General features: G+C 40.6%; 2 protein-coding genes and 1 long non-coding RNA gene across 7 annotated transcripts in view; 2 read left to right on the forward strand and 1 right to left on the reverse strand.

Moving 5' to 3' along the window:
* The window catches only part of BCR (BCR activator of RhoGEF and GTPase), a 102,057-nt gene extending 82,162 nt beyond the window's left edge, over positions 1 to 19,895 (forward strand). The window contains exons 18-23 of one of the 2 annotated variants that reach the window (XM_077308846.1): positions 233 to 342; positions 2,164 to 2,303; positions 6,454 to 6,588; positions 7,613 to 7,718; positions 8,220 to 8,382; positions 9,038 to 19,895. In XM_077308846.1, coding sequence (XP_077164961.1) covers positions 233 to 342; positions 2,164 to 2,303; positions 6,454 to 6,588; positions 7,613 to 7,718; positions 8,220 to 8,382; positions 9,038 to 9,127 — 744 coding nt within the window. In that variant the 3' untranslated portion in view covers positions 9,128 to 19,895. The other variant, XM_077308847.1, reaches the window with a different exon arrangement.
* Positions 329 to 18,027, reverse strand: LOC143823053 (uncharacterized). The gene is made up of 4 exons (XR_013226368.1): positions 17,988 to 18,027; positions 14,475 to 14,508; positions 669 to 741; positions 329 to 458 (listed from the first exon to the last, which is right to left on the reverse strand). It is a non-coding gene; the product is annotated as an uncharacterized LOC143823053 (long non-coding RNA).
* Positions 19,896 to 21,328: 1,433 nt separating the features above from the next.
* The window catches only part of SPECC1L (sperm antigen with calponin homology and coiled-coil domains 1 like), a 54,686-nt gene continuing 49,901 nt past the window's right edge, over positions 21,329 to 26,113 (forward strand). Inside the window, exon 1 of one of the 4 annotated variants that reach the window (XM_077309073.1) lies at positions 21,329 to 21,463. The gene's annotated coding sequence lies outside the window, so the exon portion shown is untranslated. Of the gene's footprint in view, positions 21,664 to 21,889; positions 22,030 to 26,113 lie in introns of those variants that run through there. The other 3 variants (XM_077309072.1, XM_077309074.1, XM_077309075.1) reach the window with 3 other exon arrangements.

Consider the following 26,113-nt stretch of genomic DNA (forward strand, 5'->3'; position numbering starts at 1 on the left):
CAAAGTCCTCTGTATTTAAAATAATACAATTCTGGTTCAGTCTATCATTGAATTTTTTTCATTGTATCAAGACTGGGCTGAAGCAACCTAGACAGGCCTGGCAATTCAGGGCAGAGCAGGGATGGAGGGCTCTGAGTCTGCACATGCATTTATGAATGGTTTTCTGAGTAAACATGCAACATGGGAATTGCTGTAGTTGGCAAGAATCGCTGTGCAGCTCCATGTCTCATAGGCTGAAGTGAAGCTGTCTGTGAAGTTCACAAGCAGGGAGTTCAGCTTAAAGAGAATGCCGTCCCGCAAGCAGACTGGAGTCTTTGGAGTAAAGATCGCTGTCGTCACCAAGTGAGTCAGTCATTTTGTCTTTTTTTCTCCTCCAGGATGCTGCCTTGAAGTAGATTTTTTTCATCTTACGCTGATGCTGAATGGAAGTTTCCATGTATTTATTTTCCTGCTTCCACCTGGGTAGTTTAGGAGGAATTTGTGCATTTGTGCTTGAGCATCAGTATGCATGCATGCTTTTTCATGTGCATGCTTGAAAAGTGTAGCTCATTTACTATGAACATCATGCATTGTGGAACCAACCCCTGGCCTTTTCCTATAAGATAACACACCCTGGAATTTCCCAAGCCACTAAGTTTTTTGTTTCATGCATAGAAAGTAGGTGTTACCTGAATTCCAATGTAGTGTTTAAATCCCTGATTTTCCACAGCTCGTTTACCTTCAGTGTCTTGGTTGTTGATGCTGGAGAAGTTGAGATAAAGTTATTTTTCACTTGCTGTGATCAGGATGACCAAGGTACACTTCACTGCCCTGAGACGTTATAATAAAGGGCAGTATATAAATTAAATGACTACATAAAATAAAAAATGTTACGTGTACAAAATATGAGAGGTTGAATAGGGAAACTTATTTTCCTAAATATTTTTCAGCTCCTTTTGTTAAAAGTGTGATGGCAAATATTATGGCTAACTCAGTGAAGTTAGATGGGGACATGGAGGTGTTGAGTTGAAATGCAGAAGGAGATGGCAGACTGATGGTTCTTTTCAAGAGGGTGGGCTTTGGAAGTGACCAGCTTTTGACTTCTACTAATCTTCATCTCTCTCTGATTGCCAGGGAGTAGTGTCTATTCCTATTTGTGAATAAATTTTGGCCCTCCATAAATTAGATTCCTTTTATCACTATACAGTCTGTTGTTATGAAAGTTGATTCAGCAATTGCCCTCCTTCCCCCATCCTACTCCCATGCATCTGAAAGTATTGATAGTTTTGCTTAATCTACTATGTTACCCAATCACTGCATGCTTTTTAATCAGAATAGAGCTGATGTATTTTTCCTAACTCCCCATTGTTTCCAGATTCATTTCAACAGAAAAATTAAAGATAACTTTAGTTTTATGCATTTAGTTCATTCAAAGCTTAGCTTCTATTTTTTTACCATTTACCACATGGTGGGCTTTGAACTTGGGCTGGATGGAGTGGATAGGAGCCGTTTGTAGAGTTTTAGGGATGAGTGTTGGTCAAAATGAGGGAAGAATAGTTTTGCCAGAAGAGTTTTGGATAGAAGTGAGGTGGCTGAGAAGTAACACTGGAAGACCAAAGAGGAGGAAGTTACAATAGTCAACTTTAGAGTTGGCCAGCCCAGGAAATTGAAAGACCACATCTTGTTATGCTGTAAAGAGAGACATGAGTTCTCAACAGGCTGAACATGGGCAGCAAAGGAGACCAAATAGTCAAAGATCAAGCTGAGTGTTCCAGTCTGTTGACAATATGGATGAGGATGTTGGAGAATATGGACAGGTAAGTTTGCGAGGAAAGCTTGGACGTATGAAGTTGAGTAGGAGACAAAACATTCAAGCACCAATATTGGATAGGCAATTTAAGATGTCGAATTAGGAGGAAGTTCAGTGACAGTTCTCGGTGGCAGCTAAAAAAGCCATGGGATATGATCAGGTCACTTGGGCAGTATGTAGAGGGAGAACAGAGAAGGACTAAGGAAAGATTCACTGGGGGATCTTAGCATGTTGTTTGGTGTTCAGTGCCTCACACATTACCTACTTCTGAATAAGATCCTAATAATGGATGGTTGCAGAGACTGAAGTGGACAAGTGTCTTCTGGCAAACGGGTTTCATCTTAAAATACTCTTTTTCCTTTCTAAACTTTCAGGAGAGAAAGATCAAAGGTGCCTTATATTGTGCGCCAGTGTGTGGAGGAGATTGAGCGCCGTGGCATGGAGGAGGTGGGCATCTATCGGGTCTCTGGTGTTGCCACCGATATCCAGGCTTTGAAGGCTGCCTTTGATGTCAGTGAGTATATGCTTGTGAAGTTCTCCTTTTCCACTCAACTCAGTAGTCAATCTAGCCCAGCAGGTGTCCAGAAACAATCAAAGAATCCACACTTGTTCCTTTTCGGCAGAAGCCAGAAGTTAGTATGTGTCCAGCATGGTTACTTTTCATACCTGCTTATGTCCCTTAACACACCCTAGCTTGCTTATTGATTTTTCTGATCTGTGCTTTTTGCCACAAACGTGATGTATTAATATACTAAAAGAGTACGCCATATGGCCAGAGGAGCGGTTTCCCTGCAACTGAATAGAATCATATAATCATAGAGTTGGAAGGGGCCATACAGGCCATCTAGTCCAACCCCCTGCTCAACGCAGGATTAGCCCTAAGCATCCTAAAGCATCCAAGAAAAGTGTGTATCCAACCTTTGCTTGAAGACTGCCAGTGCTTACTGCTTACAAATAGAATTGCAGCGCAGATGAGATATAATCTTACAGTACCCACAGGACAAAGCCCAGGGAAATGGCAACAGTCCCTCAAAACTACCTTATGACAATAACTTTGGGAGTGGGACTATTGTCAATGTCCCTCACAAGAAGCCTAGGAAGATTTAACAGCAGAGAATGTGAGAAGCTTCTGTGAGTTCCATAAGAATAAGAAAAGCTGTGCTTTCTCTGTCCAGCTCTACATGCAGATTGTGAACCATGACAGCCAGTATAATTTCTAACCAAAATCCAACAGGATACTGAAAATCTTTCCCATCCAAGTGTTTCTGGAACTGTCCCACCTCTGCTTGCAAGATTACAATCAATCAATCAATCAAAACCCACGCAAATTTGAAACCGGCCTACAGTTATTGGAATTGGCTGTTTACAAGGAGAAGTCACCACCACCTTTAACACATTAGAATGCAGCCCTCCCGTTAAAGATTGAGTCACTATATCTTATACACAAATCTACTGACAAGAGGCTTGTGTCCCTCTTTAAACTCCTAAAGCTCACAACAGCTTTTGATACCATCATGCATGTTTCCTTCTGAATTGCCTGCCAGGAATGAGACTTGGCAGTATTCTGTTGGGAATAGTTTTGCATTTTCCTTAAGATTGGTTCCAGAAAATGATGTCAAAGGCCTTTGGTTCTTTAGGTCCAAAAAGGTGCCATCTTGTCTCTCATACAGTTTAGCATCTACATGAAACCGTTGGAAGAAACATATGAGGGTTTAGAGCAGCCTTTTTTACCATTGAGAAACTCCTGAAACATTCTTCAGGCTTCAAGAAACCCCAGAAGTGGTGCAATTGGGCAGAATATAGTTGGGAAACATAGATGTGTGCACACCCACCCAGGGCCCCTCCCCTTCCCAACCTCTCCAGGCCCATCATTAGCCATTTTCGGAGGGAGGCGCAGTTCAACATGACCTTATATGGTCATATCTCCTGATAAATGTTTAACACATTTTGAAATATATTAAAAAATTAACTCCCACCCATTTGGGAAACCCGTCCAGGGCCACCAAGAAACCCCAGGGTTTCATGAAACCCTGGTTGAGAAAGGCTGGTTTCGAGTGAGCTGGCATCAGTGCACTGATGGCATTCTATCTTTCCTTTCCATCTAATTCTAGGGAGGCAACAGGTGTGCTAACTAGTATCTGGATGCAATGAACGTGAAAAACTGGATTGTCTGGAAATGTCAGCTAGGTCCAAATGTGGTAGTCAGAATGCTAACAGCAGCTTGCTGCAATGAGTATAATATCTGTCTGTCGTGTATCAACTATATTGGCTGTCACCTCTTCTGAGCTTAATACAAAAAGCTAGTTTAAAGCCCTGGAGGTTCACCTCCATACCTGGCCAACTCTGACACTAACTGAGGAGGTACTGCTGTAGGAACCCACAATTTCAGAGGTATGTTGGAGAACCCTCACAAAGGCCACCTTGGCGACTGCCTCTAACCTCTAGAATTAAGCCAGGTACTGTCATTATATGAGTTGAAGATTTTTTTGGAAGGACTTTTAAAATCAGTATCTTGCCCTGTGGATTTTTAAAAGACATTTTGTCTTAAAATTAAAAAAAAAGTTTTAAAAAAGTTTTAAACAAAGCATTTTATTTATTTAATATCTTTTAATGCCATCTTTAAATTTTCCCTCTGCAACAAGCATGATTGATCTGGAGTGACCCTACCTTTTGCCCGCGATATCCTGGAGTAGATATAACCCTCGATATTTGAAAAACTGGCATGAGAAAGCGTGCAGTTCTCTGCTTTTTCCCAAACTAACTTGCTGCTGAGCCTTCAACGCCCTGATTGGCCACTTCAAAGGCTTCCTGGTTACAAAATTTTCCTCCCAAGATTTATTTTTTCTCTTTGTGACTGCTCGAGAATCAGCAGAGATTTACCTCGTTCTCTGAGAGGCTGCTGCTGGCTGGCTGGCTGCTCGGCTCTCTCTCCCCCCCTGCCGCTCGTTAGCCTCATCCTGCACTAGGCTTCTCCACTGGCACTCAAGAGGAGAAATAAAACATTCCAGCTGGACTTCTTCTGCCCTCCCCCCTCTCAGCTCCCCAAATCAAGTGCAGAACACTTTCTGTTTCAAGTTGGGGGAAAGTAATGAAGAAGGGTTCAAATCGATCTGAATTCAACAGGATTGACAATGGAATAAACAAAGTAAGTGCAGATTCAGCCCAGGGCTCAGTGGTAGAGCATTTGCTTGGCATGCAGAAGGCCCTGAGGTCAATCTCTGACATATCCAGTTAAAAAATCTGGTAGTGATGTGAAAAACCTCATCCTGAGACTGGAGTACCACAATCAGAGTGGATAGTACTGACCTTAATGGCCTGGTTCACTATAAGAACCATGGAGAACAATGTTGGGTATCTTTAACAGAGGCTGGAAAGGGGGTCTAACCTGGAGAGCTAGGGAGAGTCAACTCTAGTTTGTGCTTGAATGAGAAAGCACCAAGAAAGTCTAGGGTTGCTACTCAGAAGTAGGCAATGGTAAATCAAGTTTGTTCATCTCTTGCCTTAAAAACCCTACAGGGTCACCACAAATCAAACCATATGTCAGCTGCAACTTGATGGCAAAAGAAAAGTAATGGGTAGCCAAAAATATCTGCTGTCATGGAGGTAAAGAATAAATGATATCCAATTAAGGCTCTATTAAAGGGATAGGACATCTTTTCTTTACCATACACCATGTTTTTCAACCTCCTTTCCGTTGTCATTGTGGTCACAGTGCTGTTGCTTTCTTCAGTAGCAATGAATTAAAGGAGGAGGGTCACACCCTGCTTCAAACATCACATTAGCAATCAGGAACATGCCATGTGCTTTCATGCTCCTTATCCCTTCATGTACGCCAGTTGCTGCCCACATGTCCTTTTCCCTGTTAGCAGTCGTTTGCTGTGGCTCCTGAACCAGGCACTTAGGTTATGACAAACTAGAAAATATCTTCACGTCACAACCAGGAAGTGTGAAGTGATTTGCAAACCAAGATTTCTTTTTACTACCCGAAGAAGCTTACAATCTGCAAACCAATCTTTCTCATACACATTTCCCTAATGAACCTACCTGACCACTGTTAATAATCCGAGACTCTGCTTGGAGTGCCCCCACCTTCCAAGATCAGGCAGCCAGCAACCTGGGAGAGAGCCTTGGTTCTGGCACAGAAACTCCGAAACTCTCTCCTCAGAGAGGCTAACCTGTCCCCTTCTGTTGCTTTCTTCTGCCAGCCCGTGAAGGCTTTTTTTACCTGGAGTTTCCTCAGTGATCCCTCTTTTCTTGTCCTGTTGCTATGGATGTGTTTTTTTAATGTTTATAGTTATTTGAATGATGTGTTTTTATTTGGTTTTAACAGTTTTTAAGATGTGTTTTTTATTGACCTTTGTAATCTGTTAAGCACTTTGGTGGCTGGAATGAGGAGAGAAAAGGTGGGTTAAGATTTTAAAGAAATCTGGTTTGGAGACTATCCAGATTTCAGATAACGGTAGTTTGCTTATTTCAAGCGTCACAGGTATAATCACTGAATGGGAAATGGAGGAGGGACTTGGAGAATGAGAAGGTGGAGCTTTGGGAAATCACTAATGTGATGTCCAAATCCAGCAAGCAGTTGTGGCAAAAGGAATTTCAATGTCATTATGGCTTCATGTGCTTCAATAGCATTATGTCTTCCTCCATGCTCTCTCTTTCAGATAACAAAGATGTATCTGTCATGATGAATGAGATGGATGTCAATGCCATTGCAGGGACCCTAAAGCTCTATTTCAGAGAACTGCCTGAGCCTCTGTTCACAGATGAACTCTATCCCAACTTTGCTGAAGGCATTGGTGTGTATTGAGATTGGTCTGAGTTTAATAGCTAACCAGCATTCTTCTTCAGCATTGTCTAATAAAAAATGGAGCACTCCAAAGCAAGATGCTAAGAAGCCTCGTGACTGGCCCTGGTGCAGAGGAAAACAGGGCTATTATTCTTTTGCCCACCAACTGAATGACCCAAGATTAAAACAAACACTTCTTGTGTGAATTCCATGTAGGGAGGTTGTAATCTGATGATCTGTGAACATCATATTCTCAGGGATCAGGTATTCTCTTTCAGGGCATCCTAATCCATCACTCCACATATCTCCCATTCTTCGTACCTGGCCCAGTTCCTTTCCTGTAGGCTGGTCTACAGATTAGATGGTGCTAATAATAGTAATGCACCTACTCTCTGTAGTCTTGAGTTGTGACACTGGTGTGAGTTTGTTCCCATATCCCCTGTAGTTGCTGCTTTAGAGAACTTCTCACAAAGTAAAAGTGAGGTCAGCTCAATGACAGAAGAACACCCTTGGACTTCTTGACTTCTCTTCAGAAAGAATACAACTGCCAAAGGGGATTAGGGGATCTGAACTCAGGATTCACAGAAATAGTAGAGATTCATCCAGATTGAATGTGGCCTCTCCTATACGGTCAGTGCACAACACACTGTGTCTCTTCCCCTAATTAAAAATTTGTCTTGCCGCAAAAAGCATGGAAGGCAGTTTATGGAATATGAATCGGCTTTGGCAGAAATCCTGAGCTGCAGTTTAAAAGGAGCAAAATAGCAGGACCTGAATGCGATTTTGATGCAGCCTGCCAAACTATTTTTCCTGTCACAGGAATATGAGCATTGTTCCAGAGAGATGTGACAGAGCTCTTTGAACTTCCCCAGTTGCCATTGGGTTGACTGAAAATTTAGATAGTAGGATTTAGTAGGATTTTTCAATCTGTATCATATTGTTGTATCGTATTGGTTATGCATTTTAGATTATATGCTTCCTGTGTTATCTCGCCATATATATACCCTAAATAAATAAATTTCCCTCTCCTTCAGCACTTTCAGACCCTGTGGCAAAGGAAAGTTGTATGCTGAACTTACTGCTGTCTCTTCCAGAACCTAATCTTGTCACATTCCTTTTCCTGCTGGACCATTTAAAGAGGTAATGTCAATGCTGGAGAAGCTGTGACTGTCAATCCTTTCCTCCACCCATAGTTGTGAACTTCTGTTTCTGAATGTCTTGACAGTCTTAAGCACAATGCCTCATTGTGCATGCAAGTTGTGCATGTTACAAGATGGTACTGAGAAATGAAGGGATTGGTATCTCAGCATGTGTGGTGAATGTCTACACAAGTAGAATAAAACTTGTGTTTTCATTCACACAGGCTGATTTTAAAGTATCTCATTTATTTGGAATTCATTTTACAGTTGTGGTAGTGTCTTAAAGTTTCTTGTCTGCCAAAAGTTTATTTTCAGATTTGCTACAAGTGTGTGTTCTAGCCTGTTTTTACCTGTAGTGTTAGCTCTGCACAATGGTGGTTGATGGTGCCTCATCTTGTTTTCTTACGACATGCACTGTTGTGGATTAGCATACATGATATGAATTATCCCTCTTCCAAGGTGTTGAATTCAGGCTCTCTCCCCTTTCCCCAAACTCCTTCAGGGTTGCTGAGAAGGAGAGCATCAACAAGATGTCCCTGCACAATCTGGCAACTGTTTTTGGACCTACGCTGCTCAGGCCATCCGAGAAGGACAGCAAGATCCCTGCCAACCCAACCCAACCCATAGCCATGACTGATAGCTGGTCACTAGAAGTTATGTCCCAGGTAAAAGGAAGTGATTCAGCTCAGGAAAAGTGTTGGAAATGGAGTCAGTGAAAGCACAAAGGCCAACTTAGCGGTTTGCCTAGTAGTGCTTAGACTTGGTCTTGGCCAGAGTGTTGAAGTACTGAGGGACACGGGGAGGTTACAGGGAAGGAGCAGGGTCGCATGATGCCCTATTGGCTTTGGGAGAGGAGCTTCTTGCTACCAATATCGATCCCTAGAATGGACAACAGAGTAGAGATATTAGGGAATGAGGGAACTGTGTCGGTACTCTTGCACAGAATGTGTATCCTATTCTTCTTCCACTGAGCTCCACCAATCCCAGTTCAACCTCACTGGGCATGAGGAAGTGTGACAGGGATACCTATGGTATGCCAAAGAAAGTTTTGGGATCAGCATAGTTTGAAAAAATCTGAATAGCGGCAGGGAGGTTATGGCCTCCCATAACAACAACAATCCACAAGGAAGTTCTTCTCCACAAGCTTTCTGTTTCAGTGGGGCATGTGCCCCTGTAGGGTTGCTGTGTCTGCCGACTGTGCTGCTTCCCTTATCTGAAGTTCAAATTCTGCCTTCTGTTGCAACTGCCTTGGTTTTGTTTCTGCTATTATGTGTTTCTGCACAACACACCCCTTGATTCTGTGTCCCCTGTACTTTGCAGGTTCAAGTTCTCCTCTACTTCCTGCAGCTGGAGACTATTCCGACACCAGACAGTAAGAGACAGAGCATCTTGTTCTCCACAGAAGTGTAGAAGCCTTGTTGGGCAGTGAAGGGGCTTGTGGACTTGCCCTTGGGGGGCACTGCCAGCACTGGAGACCACAGAAATCCATTCCTCTTCTAGACATTCCTGGCCAGTCCTTGCCCCACGAGGGAAGCAAGTCCTCCTGCTATATTGTCTGGCAAAGACCAGATGAAGATTTAAAAAAAACACACAACAACCACTGGTATGGGAACAGTGCTAGATGGCAGTGCACTGTGAGTTTCCTCCACTAGAGGGAAACAGTGGTCAGCAAGAACTGTTTTTTGTGGCTAATCAGAGAACAAGTTCCCAGGATGTATGCGTGCGTGCGTGTTTTAAAATTATTTCCGCTGTTGTTGGGAAGTTTTGTAATGTTTATTTGGACCAGTTATGAAGATGAGGGAAACAGAATAAGAGAGTGTGTCAAATGAGTAGCTTTATTGGCTACTGTTTTTAATTGAATACTGCTGAATATAGTGTAATTCGTCCATGATGGCCCTCTGCTTGGAAATACAAACCTTCATTGATTTGGTTTTATATTTGGTTTTATATTTGCCTTTCTTCCCTTGGCTACCTCTCTGCTTGGACACATAAGGGAGGTAGAGAAACTATTTTCCTGCCTCTTCTCTCAGACCACCATTTTATTTTTAGACGGGCTTGCTCAAAGAGGCAGATCCTTGTTCATATATAAAAAGAATTCCATATATAAAAAGAATTCTGGGAAAGGGGGGGGGAATACAAGAATGGTTAACTAACTTTTGTTTTTGTCTGGACCAAAAAAATTAACAGGCAGAACCAGTGTAAGAGATTCGCTGAAATCTCCTGGCCTTCCAAATATAGTTGGATGACATAAAAGCACTCATCACACCTGTGGTTTTCTTAAAAGCGAAAACTTTTCCAGTTTTCTGCCCAAGTCAATGTTGGCTCTCCAGCATAAACACCATGATCTTTTCATAAAGATTTTTCCAGGATCTGGAGATTACTCAACGGCTGTTTTTCTGGCTGGTTAGTCTGAAGTTTTCTCAGTATAGCTTTTTTGATACTTGAATTTTTATTTTCTTTCCTGAGACTTTGTATGTTGCTTATGAACAGTGTCTCTACCCATCCTTCCCTTTTCTGGTAAATAGGAAAGTTTTGATAAGATGTTTAATATCCTATGTGACTGATGAACAGGTAGATTTTTGTATTTTTTTCAGAAGATGAAACTCTGTTTTTAATTAAGGTTGTTACAGAAATTTCTAAGGCAGAATAAACTGCCCTTGCCATTAGCACTAGAACATCCACTTCTGGAACTATAGTACTGAAAAAGAATCCGTACTACCAGTTTGAAATAGAAATGCACTGCAGAGTCCCAGGGCAGGCAAACAGGGATTGGTTTTGCTCTGAGATTTCATTTGTCTCTGTCACTTTCCACCCAGTCATACATCATCGTTAGCTGTGCTTGTCCCATCACTAATTTTACCAGGATTAGAAATGCAGTGTGGAGGAGAGAAGACAAATCCACTTCCTACTTAAGAGTGTGAGGACTAACAAGTTAAACTGGTTGGCTTGTTTGGAAGGGGGAGAAATCCCCCCCCCCCCAGGGACTCTGGTACCTCTGATTTTTTAAAAAAGAAAAGACAACTACACTTAGTAACTGAGGACAAAAAGCAGCAGATAAACAACTGTTTCAAAAACTGCTCTGATTCTTACTGTGACATAATGCCAGCTGCTTTTGGTACTGTGAAGGCACACATTCTTAAAGAGAGAAGCTTTATCAGCTTTGTCAGTGTTTTTCATTCTAATGGACACTATTTTGTCAGAATTTAATGTTGCTTAGTGCTTCTCCCTCCCCAGGCACAGTTGTAGAAATCTCTGTTTGTGATATTGTGCAACAAAAGCTTTTCTCCTAATTCTGCTTATTTTTCAAATGTTGTCTCTATTTTCATGTCGGATCAACCCTGACTTTTTACAAGAAGTGTGATTTACAAAGAATTGGGAAGGTGCTACAAAGCAATTTGAAGGTATAAAATGTGCTTTTAAAGTTGGCTTGGCCTTTAATCATTATTTTAAAATAATTGGGTCATACTAGAACTGGCTTGTTGTCTGAATTGCAGTTTTCTGCCCTGCTGTATTTGTCTGCGTGCTTTTGTCTCTTTATGTCAAGTGTTCATTTACCTTTTCTTCCAAGCAGTGGTTGGGGAGACTTCTCTAGAGAGGTGTTGAGCTAGAAAGTCAAGGAGCAGGCCTCTATCCCTCACATTGGTTAAGGAAACTGCAAATCCCACTACCTGGATTCATTCATTAACGGAGCAGCAGAACAAGCTGCCATTTTCTAATTTGGGGAGTGGCCATACTAAGCTGAAGGATAGAGAGTTCATACACTGGGAGGCAACATCTGTCCAAATGATCAAAGGCACTAGGGTTCTCCTATATCATCACACTACCCCTTTTGGGGAGCTATCACTAAAGCTTCTCTCCAGATACATTCTTTGCATTGTGCTTGCCCCAGGGAAATCTTACCTGTACTTTGTTCCAGAGAGCAACCTAAGATGTGAATGCAATTGGGAAGTGGTAGAAGATGTAACTATTCCTTCCCTTGTTTGCAGACAGCCCTGTCTTATGTGGCTATACAGGACCACTGCCATCTGAAGGACTAGCAACGCGGGACTGAGGGGGTGGTGATGTCAAAGGATTGCCTACAAAAGTGCAGAAGCTTATGTTACACATGGGGGGGGGGGCTTCTTTTGAGAACTGCAGCTTTTAAGGGCTTCATACCGATGCCTGATCATTCTGAAGGTGTGCCACTAATGATGGCAGCCACTGCTCTTTCTTGCATTATTTGTTATTCCATGATCCAGGGCTGCAGTTTAAAACTGGAAAAGCAATACTAAAAAGATGTGCCAATTCATCTTGCCTGCCTTTTTGTGTTTTTTCTAATTTATATATAAAAATTGAAATGTTAATATTGAATTGATGCTTGTATAGTGTAGCTGTGAGGAGGTTGCTGTCCATAACCTTTGAGAGGGGATGGCTTTTGGAGACTTTCTGCACAAAGACTCGGGTTAATATTTAAATGCAGGCGAATGGATTGTAGGAGAGGGCGTGTGATTCCTTGAGCTACTAATGGTAGTACTAATGGTGATTATAAGCAATTTCTTCCAAAGTAGTGATTTGGGGCAAGAAAAATAAGAGCGTTTAATTTAAAATATTTGAAGGACAAGGGAAGAGGTTGTTATGCAGGGAACACTTTTTAAAAATTATTCAAAATAGTTTCTCTATTTCCTGTGTTTGGAGTTTTCTTAAAACCACCATAGCTGCCTTTCAGTAGCTTAATCTCCACATCAGAGTGGCCATTCATCTTCTTTTAAGATGATACAGAACTGGGTGATACAAGCTGCTTGAGACTGGCCTGTAAGGGCTTGTAATAAGCCAGTTGAACCTTCAGAATGCAGCCACTACTCTAGATCCAAGGACTAGGATTGCTTTCCCATTGCCTGATTATGACTACCTTGGTAAGGCCAGGGATTAGGGCTTCCTGCCTTCAGGCTAACAAGTGCCAGATTGTAGGCCCTATTTTATACATGAGATTGATGTTTTATCATTATTTCTTAAGAATCCCTGTATTGCTGCCCTCTATACTAGGTGGGGGGAGGGGTACTGTTAATAAAGGGTCTGGAAACCAGGTTTATGTGTACTGCTGTGCATTTCTTATTGGAAGAGCTGAATCAATACTGGCAAATGCAAGAGAGGCCTGCTAACAGTTCATCCAGTCTTGTTCAAGGCTGTGCTCCTGTGGTCCCACACAGGTGAGATGGATTGGGTGGGGGGGAAACATACCCCAGACTAAACCAAAGAAATCTTCTGACTCAGCGTCATGTTTTTCCTGTGGCTCAAGGGTTTGAAGGAAGATTTCCTGTTACTTTTTTTTTTTAAGCAGGGATCCTAATTAAAATTATTTGGGATCTGATTGAGAGGAAAAAAATCACCTTTATGTGTGTATGAACAAAACAATCCCTGATTTGGTTTACAAGTTTTGAATAAATTTACTTTTCTGAGATGGACAGCAGGAGATAAGGTATTGACCCAACCAGCTTTAAATTATGAAGAAAACTCCTGCCATTTTCTCACCAACACTTCCCTAAGGGATGAACATTGGCACTCCCATCACACACAAATCAGTTGAAAACCACAGCAAGGATATTGGCCCTCCAGTCTTGTTTCCATAGAGAATGCTTGGGTTAAGATAAGAGGTCTAAAAGCCTAGAGTTTATTGTTTTAAATTGGTGGGCATGAGACTTTGTCCACTGAGTCATAGAAAACTCAGTGTGAAAGTGGCCTGCTACAGAAGTGTGAAAGTGGCAGAAGTGTGAAAGAGGCCTGCAACAGCAGTGGTCCACAAGCACTGGGCCGCGGCTCCCTCTCCTCGCCCCCCCCCCTGCATTGAGAAACTTCCCAGGCCGCAAGCAAATCGGCCGCCATAGCAGCCAATTAGCGTGTGGCCCGGCATGCTTCTTTTTGTGCGAGGGGGGGTAGAGGGAAGCACGAGCGGTGGCGCATGCGCGTTTTCGCCATGCGCGGCTGCAAACGTGCATGCACAGACCTGCTGCGCATGCACGGCCGCCGGATCGTCCTCTCCCGCCCCACCAGTCCGCAGCCTTAGAAAGGTTGCGGACCACTGAGCTACAGAACCTTTTTGGGAATCAATCTCTCTACTTTAATATACATTTCTGGAAGGCTTGCTCCCAACAGCCCATTACCCTCTTGTTTGTCACTTATGTGGCTCCATTTTCCCCAACTGTCATTCTCTTAACCGGGGACCCAGAATATTCCGTTTCATAGAATATATTGTTTATAAACCCCTAAAGGTCTTGACACCTAAAACAATACGCTAACTGTGTCTTACTGTGATCATTAAGAATTATCAGGAGTGCCCCAGCTGCTTATATAGTAGCTCTCATATAGCAGAGAAGAGGAGGTCCTCACAAGTTGAACCACAATTCTTCCCCATGAATACCCCGGGGGGGAAACAAATCCAAAGTTTTACATTGATTCAGTGATTGTGGTTCACTGGTAGAATTTTGGTAGGTGGTAATTATCTGCTATGGATTCATATTAGAATCCATTAGAATTTAATAGAACATCTTTATATTTGTCTGTTTATATCAGGAACAATCAAAAGTCGAGTATATGCCAGGGTTTCCTTATGCAAACTATCGTAGACCAAATGTTCCTGTGCTTGTAGAAGAGATCTTTCCCAAACTTTTGAAATTGGGAAGATGGTACATTTCTAAAAAGAACAAATGTCCTGCAAATGCCACTTGCTGAATCAAATGTGAGATGTAATTTCTTGGGCAGCATTCTGAGGGGACACACATACCTTGTTCCTGCCCTCTTGGTCCTGCAGCAAGTGCCTGTCAAGGGACACACAAAAAAATGTAAGATCTTAAACTGGCAAAACAAAACTGGGAACATTCTGGTTTTAGTATCTCCACCAAGATTTATGTTGGAATTTTTATCCAAAACAGTACATGCCAGGGTTTCCTTCTGCAAGCACTCACAGGCCAAATGTTTCTATGCTTGGTAGGTAAATTCCCTGTGTAAATGGGCTTCTCTATGAGCACTGGAATTAATGGATTGTGGAAATATTTTGTTTAAAAATAAAACATAACTCATAACTCTTCTACATACAGTGCTGCTATTAATCTACAGAATTAGATGTAAGTGTAGAGGCTTCCATTTCATTTGTTTACCTAATCTTCCATTCTGCTACATCCTTGGCTCTGACCATGGAATATGCTGTATTCCATGGTGCATTTTGCATTTGAAAACAGTTGCCAGTGCTGTTGTTTCAAGAGGAATGTATAGCCATGGTTCTTTCAAATTTGTCTGCTTGACAAGCCTCACTCCCTTAATAGGTAAGTTTTTCTCTCAAAGTTTTTTGCAATAGTGAAGCTGGTCAGAATAAGATTACAATGAGTAGTATCAAAACACTGCATGTGGCCTTTGTCATCCTTACTATTTTCTTTTCCTTAGATTGTTACCCTCCATTCACAAGTAGATTAAACACTATTCTGTGCTGGTTATCTATGCAACGATTTTACAACATTTAAAAGCTAGCTACTTTCCAGTATTTGAAAAGCTAGGTTTCATTTGTGACACCTTAGCATGACCAAAAAATTGAACACAGGGCAGAGTTGTACATATAGTGCGGAACTATGCAGATAGTGGAAGCTGTTGAGAACCAAGCTCCTAAATTCACTGGGACTAATAGATCATGATCACATAGGCTATTGAGAGAGGCACAAAAACTGGTAATCATTAGGCTAAGATTTAGCTTATATGCCAGTGCATTCCTTGAAGGGTTCCCATTCATTCCTACAAGAATAAGTAAGCATATAAGGAAAGCAGAAAAAAGATTGCATGGATCATTGCTAGTCTGATTTGAGCTGGAGGATTAGGAAGAGCTTCCTAACTTGGAGAATGGTGATAGTTACAAACAGATCGTCTAGAGAAGGCGGCAGATGCCCTATCACCAGAGAAAAAAAGTATTTGGAAGGATTTGCTTAGGTGGATTCAATGCCTAAGGTAGAATAACTGACTTGGCTGCATAGCCAAGACTGTCTCATTAGAAATCAGGGTTTAGAGTCCTTTGGTAAGGATCATTTTGAATCAGGTGTTTTTTTTCTGATGGTTAGGTGGATTTTGAAATGACCTTATAGGTTATGATTATGTATTAGAATCCCCAGACTAACCTGTATATCTGGGAACAGGGAATTACATGGTCTCATTGTAAGTTCTACAAGTGGAATTTTAAAATGCTTAATTTTGCATGATCTGTACTACATGCTGTTGTTTTTCTATAGACATTTGTCCTGCTGAGATTATTTAAAGGCAAGCTGAGAAACCCTTCCTATACCAATTTATTGGTTTTGAGGGGGAAATTTACTTGCATACATAGACATCTCCTGTTCAAGGGGATGCTTTTGTCTTTACTGGTGAAGGAAACAACTGTGTACTGTTTATAAATGGGCACAAATGAGAATTCAAACATTGATATAGAAATGCATGTTTTGGTCAGGAAATGATGACAGGTATTCCACTTGATAAGGTACTTCTAGAAATAAAATGTAATGATGCATTATGATAACTAATCATCAATTTCTCATGTTCAGTTGGTAGCTTTGTTTATCACATGATAGCATAGGAGATGCTTGCTCTTGAATATGTCCGTAAACTGTATTACAGTCATAGTAAGCTACAATGAATTTAGGAAGTGATAATTGTCTAGAAAGGGAAATAGCAGATAGGTATTTTATTAATCAGGTGTTTCTGATATGGGTCATCTGAAAGAATGAGACTTTCCCAGTTGAACAACAGTCTTTGGCTTTAGCCTGTTTGATGGCTAGAAAGATGGGGATGGTTTTGCATTATCATTCTGCTGGCCAGACTCTTGACATGAACAGGAAGACTCAGAGTCTTAACCATGCTTTAACATTCTCACTATTTGTAGCATCAAGACACATTCCATCAGAGCAAACATGAAAAAGTGGCACTGAATGCAAGGTAGCCAAAACTCCACTCACGTTCTACAGATTTCAGTGCAAGAACTACATATGAGTTCTCTGCTATAAAAATAAATGGAAGTTGAAAACATGGTATTTTTGCCTGATATTGTTCTATACTGACACGTGGTTTTTTTTAAAGCAAGCAAGCTGAGAAATTTCTTAGACAGGAAGTTATAACCATGAAAACAGGAGCTGGGTAGCTGGCTTAAGTTAGGGGTTTACTTTGGTGAATAACAAACAGGCTCTCAAATATATTTGTCTGAAAATTACATGTCAGTGTGAGGAAAGTGAAGATATTAACTGCATATTCATGCAAATGTACAATATAGTAAAAATATAAAATTAAACCATGAAGGTTATCATATTGTACCAGAGATTATCTTGATGATATAAATGGAATTAAGATCCAAGGATACTGAAATATGCATTTTTGTGTTTCTTTTAAATGAATCTTCTCTTGCCTATGTAACATCTGTAACTTTTCCATATTTCTACTGTTGTAAGCATTTATCATGTGGAATAGAGGAAAGCAGATGAATAAGACTATTTATTTAAATATAAATGGAATTAAATTATATACTTAGTGCTGACATTTTCAGCTGTAGAGGGGTTTTTGGGGGGTCACTGTTGGTGGATCATCAGGTTTTCCACTGCAGAGTTAATATTGTGGACACTGTTTTAACACTGCCATGTTTCATGTTTAATACAACAAAAAAAGGAACGCACAGTGTAGGAATGAAATAAAGAAATAAACTGTATGGCAGAATTTGCTAATTACAATAAACAGATAATCTTACACAGTTTCTTCCTTCGATGAAAATATTTATTAGCAGAATTTGCTTTAAGAAAAAAAGAATTCAAAGTTTTGGTATGTACCTTCTTCAGTTCAGTTCTGTAAATCTATTAAACAATTTCACAAATTAGCAACTTATACAATGGGGAAATCTATGAGTACATAAAATGAGCAAAACACATCTATTTAATGTAAGCAATCTATTATAAAATGCAGTGATTGATGACATCTACCAAATTATAAAACATGAAAACATCTACTGGTCTACTAGGTTATTATAATATAATTATATTAATTAATAATTATATGGTAATAAAAAGCAAACAGAAACCTTCAATAGAGTAAAAACTTCAAAATCAATATGAACTCACAAAAACCAATAGTATATCACATTCAAAACATTGAAATGGGGGTGGACAAAAAACCTACAACTGGTTTCTAAGGAATAACATAAAAATACTCATTAAGATATATCAAGGACGCATAAGGTGTTCAGCAACAAAATTTGGGTAATAAAACCCATATTTCTTACCACAGTGAGTGCCTCTACTGCTTACTCAGCTACATTTAGTGCAATCAAAAGAAGGGAAGCAAGAACTAATATTTTAAAAAATTGAATCAGCTGTTGAGATGAGTTAATGAACTGCAGCTGTTGCAGTTTAGAAAGGTCAAATAGACCTGTCAAAGTTGTGATCAAAATGATCTACAGTCAGTCCTGTCAAAGTCCCAATAATTAACAGAAAGCAATGACTCAATGGAGTTCACGAGTACTTATTAAAGTTACCAGACTTCATATCTCAAATAGTATACACTTGTTCCTGTGGACGCTGTTAGCCACTTTTGATGTAGAATCGCTTTACACCACTATTCCCTATCAAGAGGATGGTTCTTGAAAATGTTTTAGATGGTAGGAATAATCTTTTTCCTCCCACCCATTATCTCTTATTCTAGATATAATTACTAAATGTGCCCTTAATGTAGAAACAGATTTGAGAAACCTGATGTTAATTTTAGAAAGGAGTTGCCTTTTCTAACTAATTCAAACAAATGTAATTTATGTTCTCTGGTGTCCATTCCCCAAATATTACATTGGCAAGAATAAATGAACACTAAAACAGAATTAGGAATGCTGTTTTAGAAGGTCCATTTCATTACTGAACATCAGAAGATGAACTGAAATTTTGTGTTTTGTACATTTTTAAACCTCACATGTATACCTTTGATGTCATTTGGATACTTGTACAACAGCAAGCTAGATTAATTTATATATTAAGAGCTAAGATTCCTTTAGGTCTCATCACATATCACAGGATTTATTCTGCTGCTTGTAATTTGTTCATACAAATTGACTATGTATCCACTAACCCTTAGTACATTTGCTTATTGTCCCCTTAAGTACTTAAGAGTTTGTGAATTCCTTTGAGTCATTGCTTTCTGTTAAGTAGGGCTTCTGACAGTAGATTTAGGACTGGCTTTGTAGATCATTTTGATCACAACTTTGACAGGTCTCTAAACTGCAACAGTTGCAGTTCATTAACTCATCTCAACAGCTGATTCAATTAACAGCTTTTTAAAATATTAGTTCTTGCTTCCCTTTTTTTTTGACTACACTAAATGTAGTTGAGTAAGCACATAGAGGCACTCACTGAGGTAAGCAAAATGGGATTTTTTTACACTAATTTTGTTGTTGGTGAACACCTTAGGTGTCCTTGATATATCTTAATGTGTATTTTTTTACTTTATTCGTTAGAAACCAATGGTAGGTTCTCTGTCCACCCCCATTTGAATGTGATAAAAAAATCTAGATGTTTTCATCCATTGTATAATTTGATAGATATCATCAATCACTGTATTTTCAAAATAGGCTGTTTAAATTAAAGAATTATTCTGCTCATTTCACATACCCATGTAACATTTTCCCTTTGTATAAGTTGCTAATTTGTGGAATTTTATATTAATGGATTTATAGAACTGAACTGTAGAAGGTTCATACTGGAATATTTAGTTTTTTTCTTCAAGCTTTTTCTACTAATAAATATTTTCATCAAACGAAGAAACTGCAAGTTTGTTATCGGTTTATTGTAATTAGCAATTTCTGCTACAGTATATTTCTTGTTCATGTTTCAAGTTTAAAGCATTTTGCTTTGGCATTTTATACTGTTGCTGTTCTTGCTTCAATATCTTAAGTGCTCTGATGCTGAAAAGAAGTGGAACTTTGAAGAGATGCTGAACATGTAGAACTGCTGTTGAAGAAAATGTTTTTGTAAGGTCCAAAAAATCCTGCAGCAGAGAAGTACATGTTATGTGTGTCATTAAAAAAAAAACTTGATAAAATGAAAAGGGATTGAGAAACCTGTATGGGGGGAGGGGGAACCAAGGCATTTGTAGTCCTTGTTTGTACACAATATTAAATAAATTTCTTCTGTATCTGTTTTATGAACCCAAACGGCATTTTATTTTCAGCAGGTTGTACTCTAATGCAAACAAATGTAGTGAAGATTAAAGGCTTCATCTCCTGGAGTCCCCAATACAGAGCTTGCCCCAGAGCTTGTTTTTGAAGGGCAAAGCCCAACTATTGAACTTGTTGGGAAACACCTCTATGAATATGAAGAATGCCTGATTCATGCTGTGTGATACTGTTATATACAGACATTTGTCCTGATTTATTAGAAAGGAAGCTGAGACTATGCAGAGTACATCCAATGCAAAAGTAATCATTAATCAGTTTAGTTCTTTCCCGCTCTGCTCCAGAAAGTGCATTGGTCTGCTTTAGATGTTTTTCACAGTTGTACACTTTTTCTAAAAAAGAAAAGCCCAAACATACATCTCCTCTCAGACTAGTATAAAAGCAGCAGCTCTGATCCAACTATGCTGTGATGATAAACACATTGTAAGACAATTTTGCATAGCAGACGCAATCACTGCCATGTATCCCAGCGCATTCATGTTTTTGGCGACTGCTGAAGGATGATACACCCATCTTTAAACGTGCACATATATGGTAAAATGCACTGGTCCAGGGGTCCCCAAAGTTCTTAGATATAAGGGTACATTGTCAACACATGGTGTAAGAGAAAGTGGGATAATTCTAATGTATCTGCAGCAACTAATTGCCATATAAAGTGTGGAACCACTTAAAAGCTATTAGCTTTTAAAGTAACAGTTCAGTTTATTCAAACTGGCTACCTAATTTCTAGGTATCTTGGGTATATATAAACACAATTGTACCTAAAACGGAATGTTGCTAAGTGGTCTGATTGTAACATCTCTAGCTGTGCTTCAGAAAAAGAACTACTTTTCAGGCTAGATTCAAATGAGTAGCCGTGTTGGTCTGAAGTAGTACAATAAAATCGGAGGCCAAAGTCAGACGAAGAGTGCTTGCACTCGAAGCTCACACCTTGAATAAATCTTTGTTGGTTTTAAAGGTGCTACTGGACTCTGATTTTATTGTACTTTTCATGCAACACTGTAGCTACTAAGTAAAGCAATAAGAGCTGTAGCAAAGCACGGGTATGTGGAGGTTCCTTATGGCTGCCACCTGACACAGTTTCCCAAACGACTTATTACTTCCCTGCATTACCTGAGGCCTAAGAACTAACCTTTGGGATCCAGCACTGAAAAACATCTCAAACGACACTACTGGTCAAACAAAGCCATGCACCCGGCATTGCACAGTCTTAGGAAGAGGAGACTCAGCTATTTCACACTTCTAGCCCTGCCCATAGTTGTTTCCTTGGCAAAGAAGGACCACGAGCCACATCCTCCCTTCGAGGGACCCTTGTTTCCCGCCCTTTTCGGCCGCTGAGGCGCCAAGCCGCCAAAGCGAAGGCCAAAGGCACGCACGCGCAGAAGAGCACGCTCGGGCTCCGGACGCCGCGTCCCCCTACCCAGTTCTCCCCATTCTGCGCCGGCGCGCTGCTTGCGTCTGCGCAGTAGGGCTCCTGGCGCCTTGAAGTAGGGGCGGAGTAGAAATCGTAACTCCGGTTGTCACCGTCTCTGGCCTCGGAGGTGCCTCATCCAGTTTTCCCTCAGTGACTAAGCCAGGGGGAGGAGGAACCGCATTAGCAGTTACGCGCGCGCAGGCGACGCAGCCCTGCCAGGGCCGAGAGGGGCCGCCTCGGGAGGGCGACAGGAGGAAGCGCCCCCCCCCCCGGCTTTCCTCCTCCGAGCCGAGGAGGGGGTCGAGTGCCGCCGCCCAGGCCTGCTCGGTGAGCTTCCCTGTTGTCCTTCGCCCTCCCCGGGCTGTGAGGCTCGCTCAGGCGCCGTGCCCGCTCCCCTTGGTCGGGGTCGCCCCGCGCCTGAGGGACCCGCCTCGAGGGGTCGGCGCTGGATGGGACTCGGTCGTGGCAGGGCGGCTGGGGCGCCGGCGGGGCTCCCGGTGGGAGCTGGGGGTCCTTCCCAGGGGGAGACGGGCATCGCTGAAGGGGCGGGGAGGCTGACCCCGGCTGCTTTCTCTCTCTCGAGCGGGGCCTCAGGTGGTCCTCCGGAGTTCTCGGGCTGGACGAAGCCGACGCTGGTTTGCGAAGATGGATTCAGGCGGGTAGCCGAGTTGGTCTGAAGTAGCGCAACAAAATGTGAGTCCAAAGAAAGGCACCTTTAAGGCCAACAAAGATTTATTCAGGGCGCGAGCTTTCCTGTGTGTGTGCACGTCTGGGGGAGTGTGCCTGCACACTGGGGCTCACGCCTTGGATAAATCTTTGTTGGTCTTAACGATGCTGTTGGGCTCAAATTTTGCAGGTTTGCTACAACTTTGATCGTGATACGCCTTAGGCTTTGTGGTTGGGTTTTATGGGTGCGTGGTCCCGAAGGAAGATGTCAACAGTGGTGGGGGAGGAGGTGGTGAAATATGGCCTTTCTGTGTAAGTGTTGTAGGTTCGCTGGTTTTCTCGAGGGTTTTCATTTGTAAGCTGTCTCACGAGTATCAGAAAGGGAGTATGCTTGTTTCTAAACAAATGAAATCTCAGAGGTGAACAAGTACAGGCCCTTTAAGAAGCCTTCACGCTGCTGCCCTTTATTGCTGTGGGGCTTATTTTGCACCCATTTAGTATTTGCATTGCATGGACATTTCATGAGCCACTTGGACCTTGTTACGCGGTTGTTTACAGTGCTTATTCTCATGTCTGTAGTGAAAACAATAATATAGTCCATTAAAACTTCTGTTTGAGCAATTATCCACATGTTGGATGCCATGTAGGTTACTTATTTCAATATTCATACTCCAAGTGGAAAGGTTTGGGCATTAGATAATTAATAGAAATGTTTATTTCTTATGAAAAAGTTTGATGATGTGGTGTTGCTGATGTGAGAGCCAGTATGGTGTAGTAGTTAAGAGCAGCAGACTCCAATCTAGAGAACTGGGGTTGATTCCATGCTCTTCTACTTGCAGACAGCTAGGTAACTTTGACCGAGGCACAGTACTCTTAGAGCTGTTTTTGCAGAGCAGTTCTCTTAGAGCTCTCTCAGCCTCAACTATCTCATAGCATATTTGTTATAGGAAGAGAAATGTGTTTGTAAGCCACTTTGTAACTCCTTCAGAGTATTAAAAACATCTCTTCTCTTATTGTGTTCTAACTTTTAATTTTTTATTAATAAAAGGGGACGTTATATGTACAAAAATAATAAAAGTACATAATAGAAGACTCTTATAAAAACAAAAAAATCTAAGATTACATCCTAAAATATTATCATTTCCATTTTCATTTTGCTTTAGACCAGATAGAATCCAGGTTCTCTATATATTGTTATGGCATGCCGTTAATTTAACTAAAGTATACATTTCACATTTTCAGTAACCAATCTTGGATTTTTAGGAGTAGTATTTTCCTTCCATTGTCTCGGATATACTAGTCCGGTAGCTGTAATCATATGCAAGGCAATGCTCCTATATTCACCTGAAATAGTAGGAAGAGAATTTAATAACGTTGTCTCTGGATTACATGGAAATTCTATCTCAAGGCCAGCTGTCTTATTAGAGCTATTTGTACCCAGAAATTATAATCATGATCACAGAGCATAATTGAATTCAGTTTATTGTATGTGCCTAGTCATAACCAAACAAAACACAACTAGTGTGCAGAAAGTGAGACTAAAGCAAATGTAAAAATTACAGTAATTAATAACAATGCATGGAGTCATTTGGAGAGACACAGCAACTGTGAACAGAAGAGTTGAGCTTCTGCAGGGGAGAATAGATTGTTGACTTGCCATAAAAATCTGTAAATTGTGTTTTAATGGGATTTTAATGCTGTTTTATTGTAATGTAAACCGCCACGAGCTGGCTGGGCCAAGAGTGGCGTTCTATAAGTTTAATAATCAATCAATAATAAACATCAGCATTAACTTTGGTAACCTATGTTCATTGTTATGTTATCTTCCCATTCAGTTCCCGATTATTAGTTTGACTGTTGACCATAACAACAATAAATGGCCACAAAGAATTAAGATCTCCAATTCATCTTCATTTTATCCCAAACAAAAATATTTAATGAAATAGCAAAATTATACGTAAGAAACATTCAGGATGTTTCTGAATAAAGTAAAGATAACATACATGATTACAAAAGGTAATATCTTTATAGACTAGGAATATAAAATTTAGAATATTGCAATCTATATAATTATGAATCCATCTAATTATGAATCACTATTAAAAACATCATGGTTGGATTAAACCAAAATAGGGGGGGGGGGACTTAACTTGCCTTGTCACCTGCAGAAGTGGCTGGTTACAAGTGTGATGCTGACTTAGCAAGTGGCAGCCTGATTGGACTTTCTGTGAGAGCGTCATTGGAAAGTCAATTCCTCATCTGCATGCAGATCATTTGCTAATAAAATAAACATTATTAACTAACAGCAACTTCAAGGAGTCTTGAAGAATTTGTCTTTCTGGTTTTAAGCCTTGCCCTGGTAATTTTGTTTATGTTAGAGGTTTATGTTATTTTATTAGAGGATTCCTGAAAATCCTTGGATAATGTTTCAGAACCTCATAATACAGTGACTGTTGCAAGTCCAATGCTAAGAGCAGTTTCCATTTTATTTATATATATTTAGATTTAAATTAGCAAATATAAAAGGGATACAAAAGAAAACAAAATATTTTGCCCCAACATCCCTATTATTATACTGTAAGATATTTTCTTTAGAATACAATAATCCTTACTTTAAACATTATAAATTTCAAATTCCATAACTTTTTTGCTACTATTAATTACATCATTACTATATATTCTGTTACATGTTTTGCTAGTTGTACATATTAGCTATAGTTTTTAATAATCCAAAGATGAAAGGATAATTTATTATGTATCACACAGAAAAAAAAGATACCTTGGTCCAAAACCCACTTCCTTTTGCATTTATATTCAAAACTTGTTCTCATTCTGCTTCTACATTGTAACATATTTATATACAACTAGTAATCAAGCCCCTCTCGCTGCGTCAGGCTGCCGGGCAGGGAGCCCCTGGCAGCCGTGCTCTGCGTGGCTGCCGGGGGCTCCCTTGCCGGCGGCCTGATGCGGCGGAGGCGCTTTGCGCCTCCCGACGCATCAGGCCGCCATCAAGGGAGCAACTGCGAGCCGCGCAGAGCGCAGCTCACAGTTGCTTCCTTGTCAGCAGGCTGGGAATCGCGCCTGCCAATTGGCCCGGCCGATGGTCTGTCCAGAGGAAGCATAAGCTTCGCGCCTGCCGAGTGGCCCGGCCGATTGGCCCCTTCCTCATCACGGACAAAGCCCTCCCCCCAAGGGCTTAACGAATTATTTAGTCCGCGGCGCCGTGGGCGTGTTAAGGATGTTAAACTGTTCCTCATTCTAAGTTTGCCTCCTGCTTATTATAAGACTCTCCTTAGATTCTGATATCTATCAGTTTCTCATATTCTCAAAAGTCCATCGCTAATTATGACTCCTTTCTTGTGTTATGATTGTTTTGGTTGGTTTTTGTAGCCATAAATAATTGTGTAAACTTTCATACAGTTCTACTGATTAAAGTTGTACTATTATTTGTCGTGGATTTTTAATCCAGTCCACAATACAGACCAGGTCTACCACTTGATAATATATCTTTATATTTGGAACTGCTAACCCTTCTTTTTCTCATCTTGGAGTATTTTAAAACTTATTCTTGGTTTTTTGACTACAGCTTCTATTGTTGAGCAGGGGAAGGGAAACATTAAGAGTTAACAATAATACTAGTAACCCTATACTACGGAGCATTTTGTATAGTAATCCTGTTTTTAATCTCTGTTTGAGAGCCTGCCATTTTATGGTGCATTTATTAGCGTATTCTATCTGGTCAAAGATTGGCTTTTAAATACAGAAGAAAAATCTTTCCTTTCTTTTCAAAAAGTTGATTCTGTGTATTTTCAAGAAGACTTGTTACAGGTCCCTGTTTATATTATTGGGTTTGGCTGCGGATGGTGGATTGCATGATGTGCTGTGAATAAACGACATATGGCAAAAAGTGTGATAGTTGGTGTGTTTGCACTGTAAGGTGACTTTTATAGTGTCCTATCATAGTCCTAACACAGCTCAAGATTGATTTATTTTTAGATATCACATTAAGGTTCACATTAATTGAATGGAGAAAATTGTCCTCACAATGACATTTCCAAAGAGATCTCGTTCTCTGAATTCATAAAATGTTATTGCTATCACAAATGTTAGA

Source organism: Paroedura picta, chromosome 13, assembly GCF_049243985.1.
Source record: "Paroedura picta isolate Pp20150507F chromosome 13, Ppicta_v3.0, whole genome shotgun sequence".
In the NCBI taxonomy this organism is placed as follows: Eukaryota; Metazoa; Chordata; class Lepidosauria; order Squamata; family Gekkonidae; genus Paroedura; species Paroedura picta.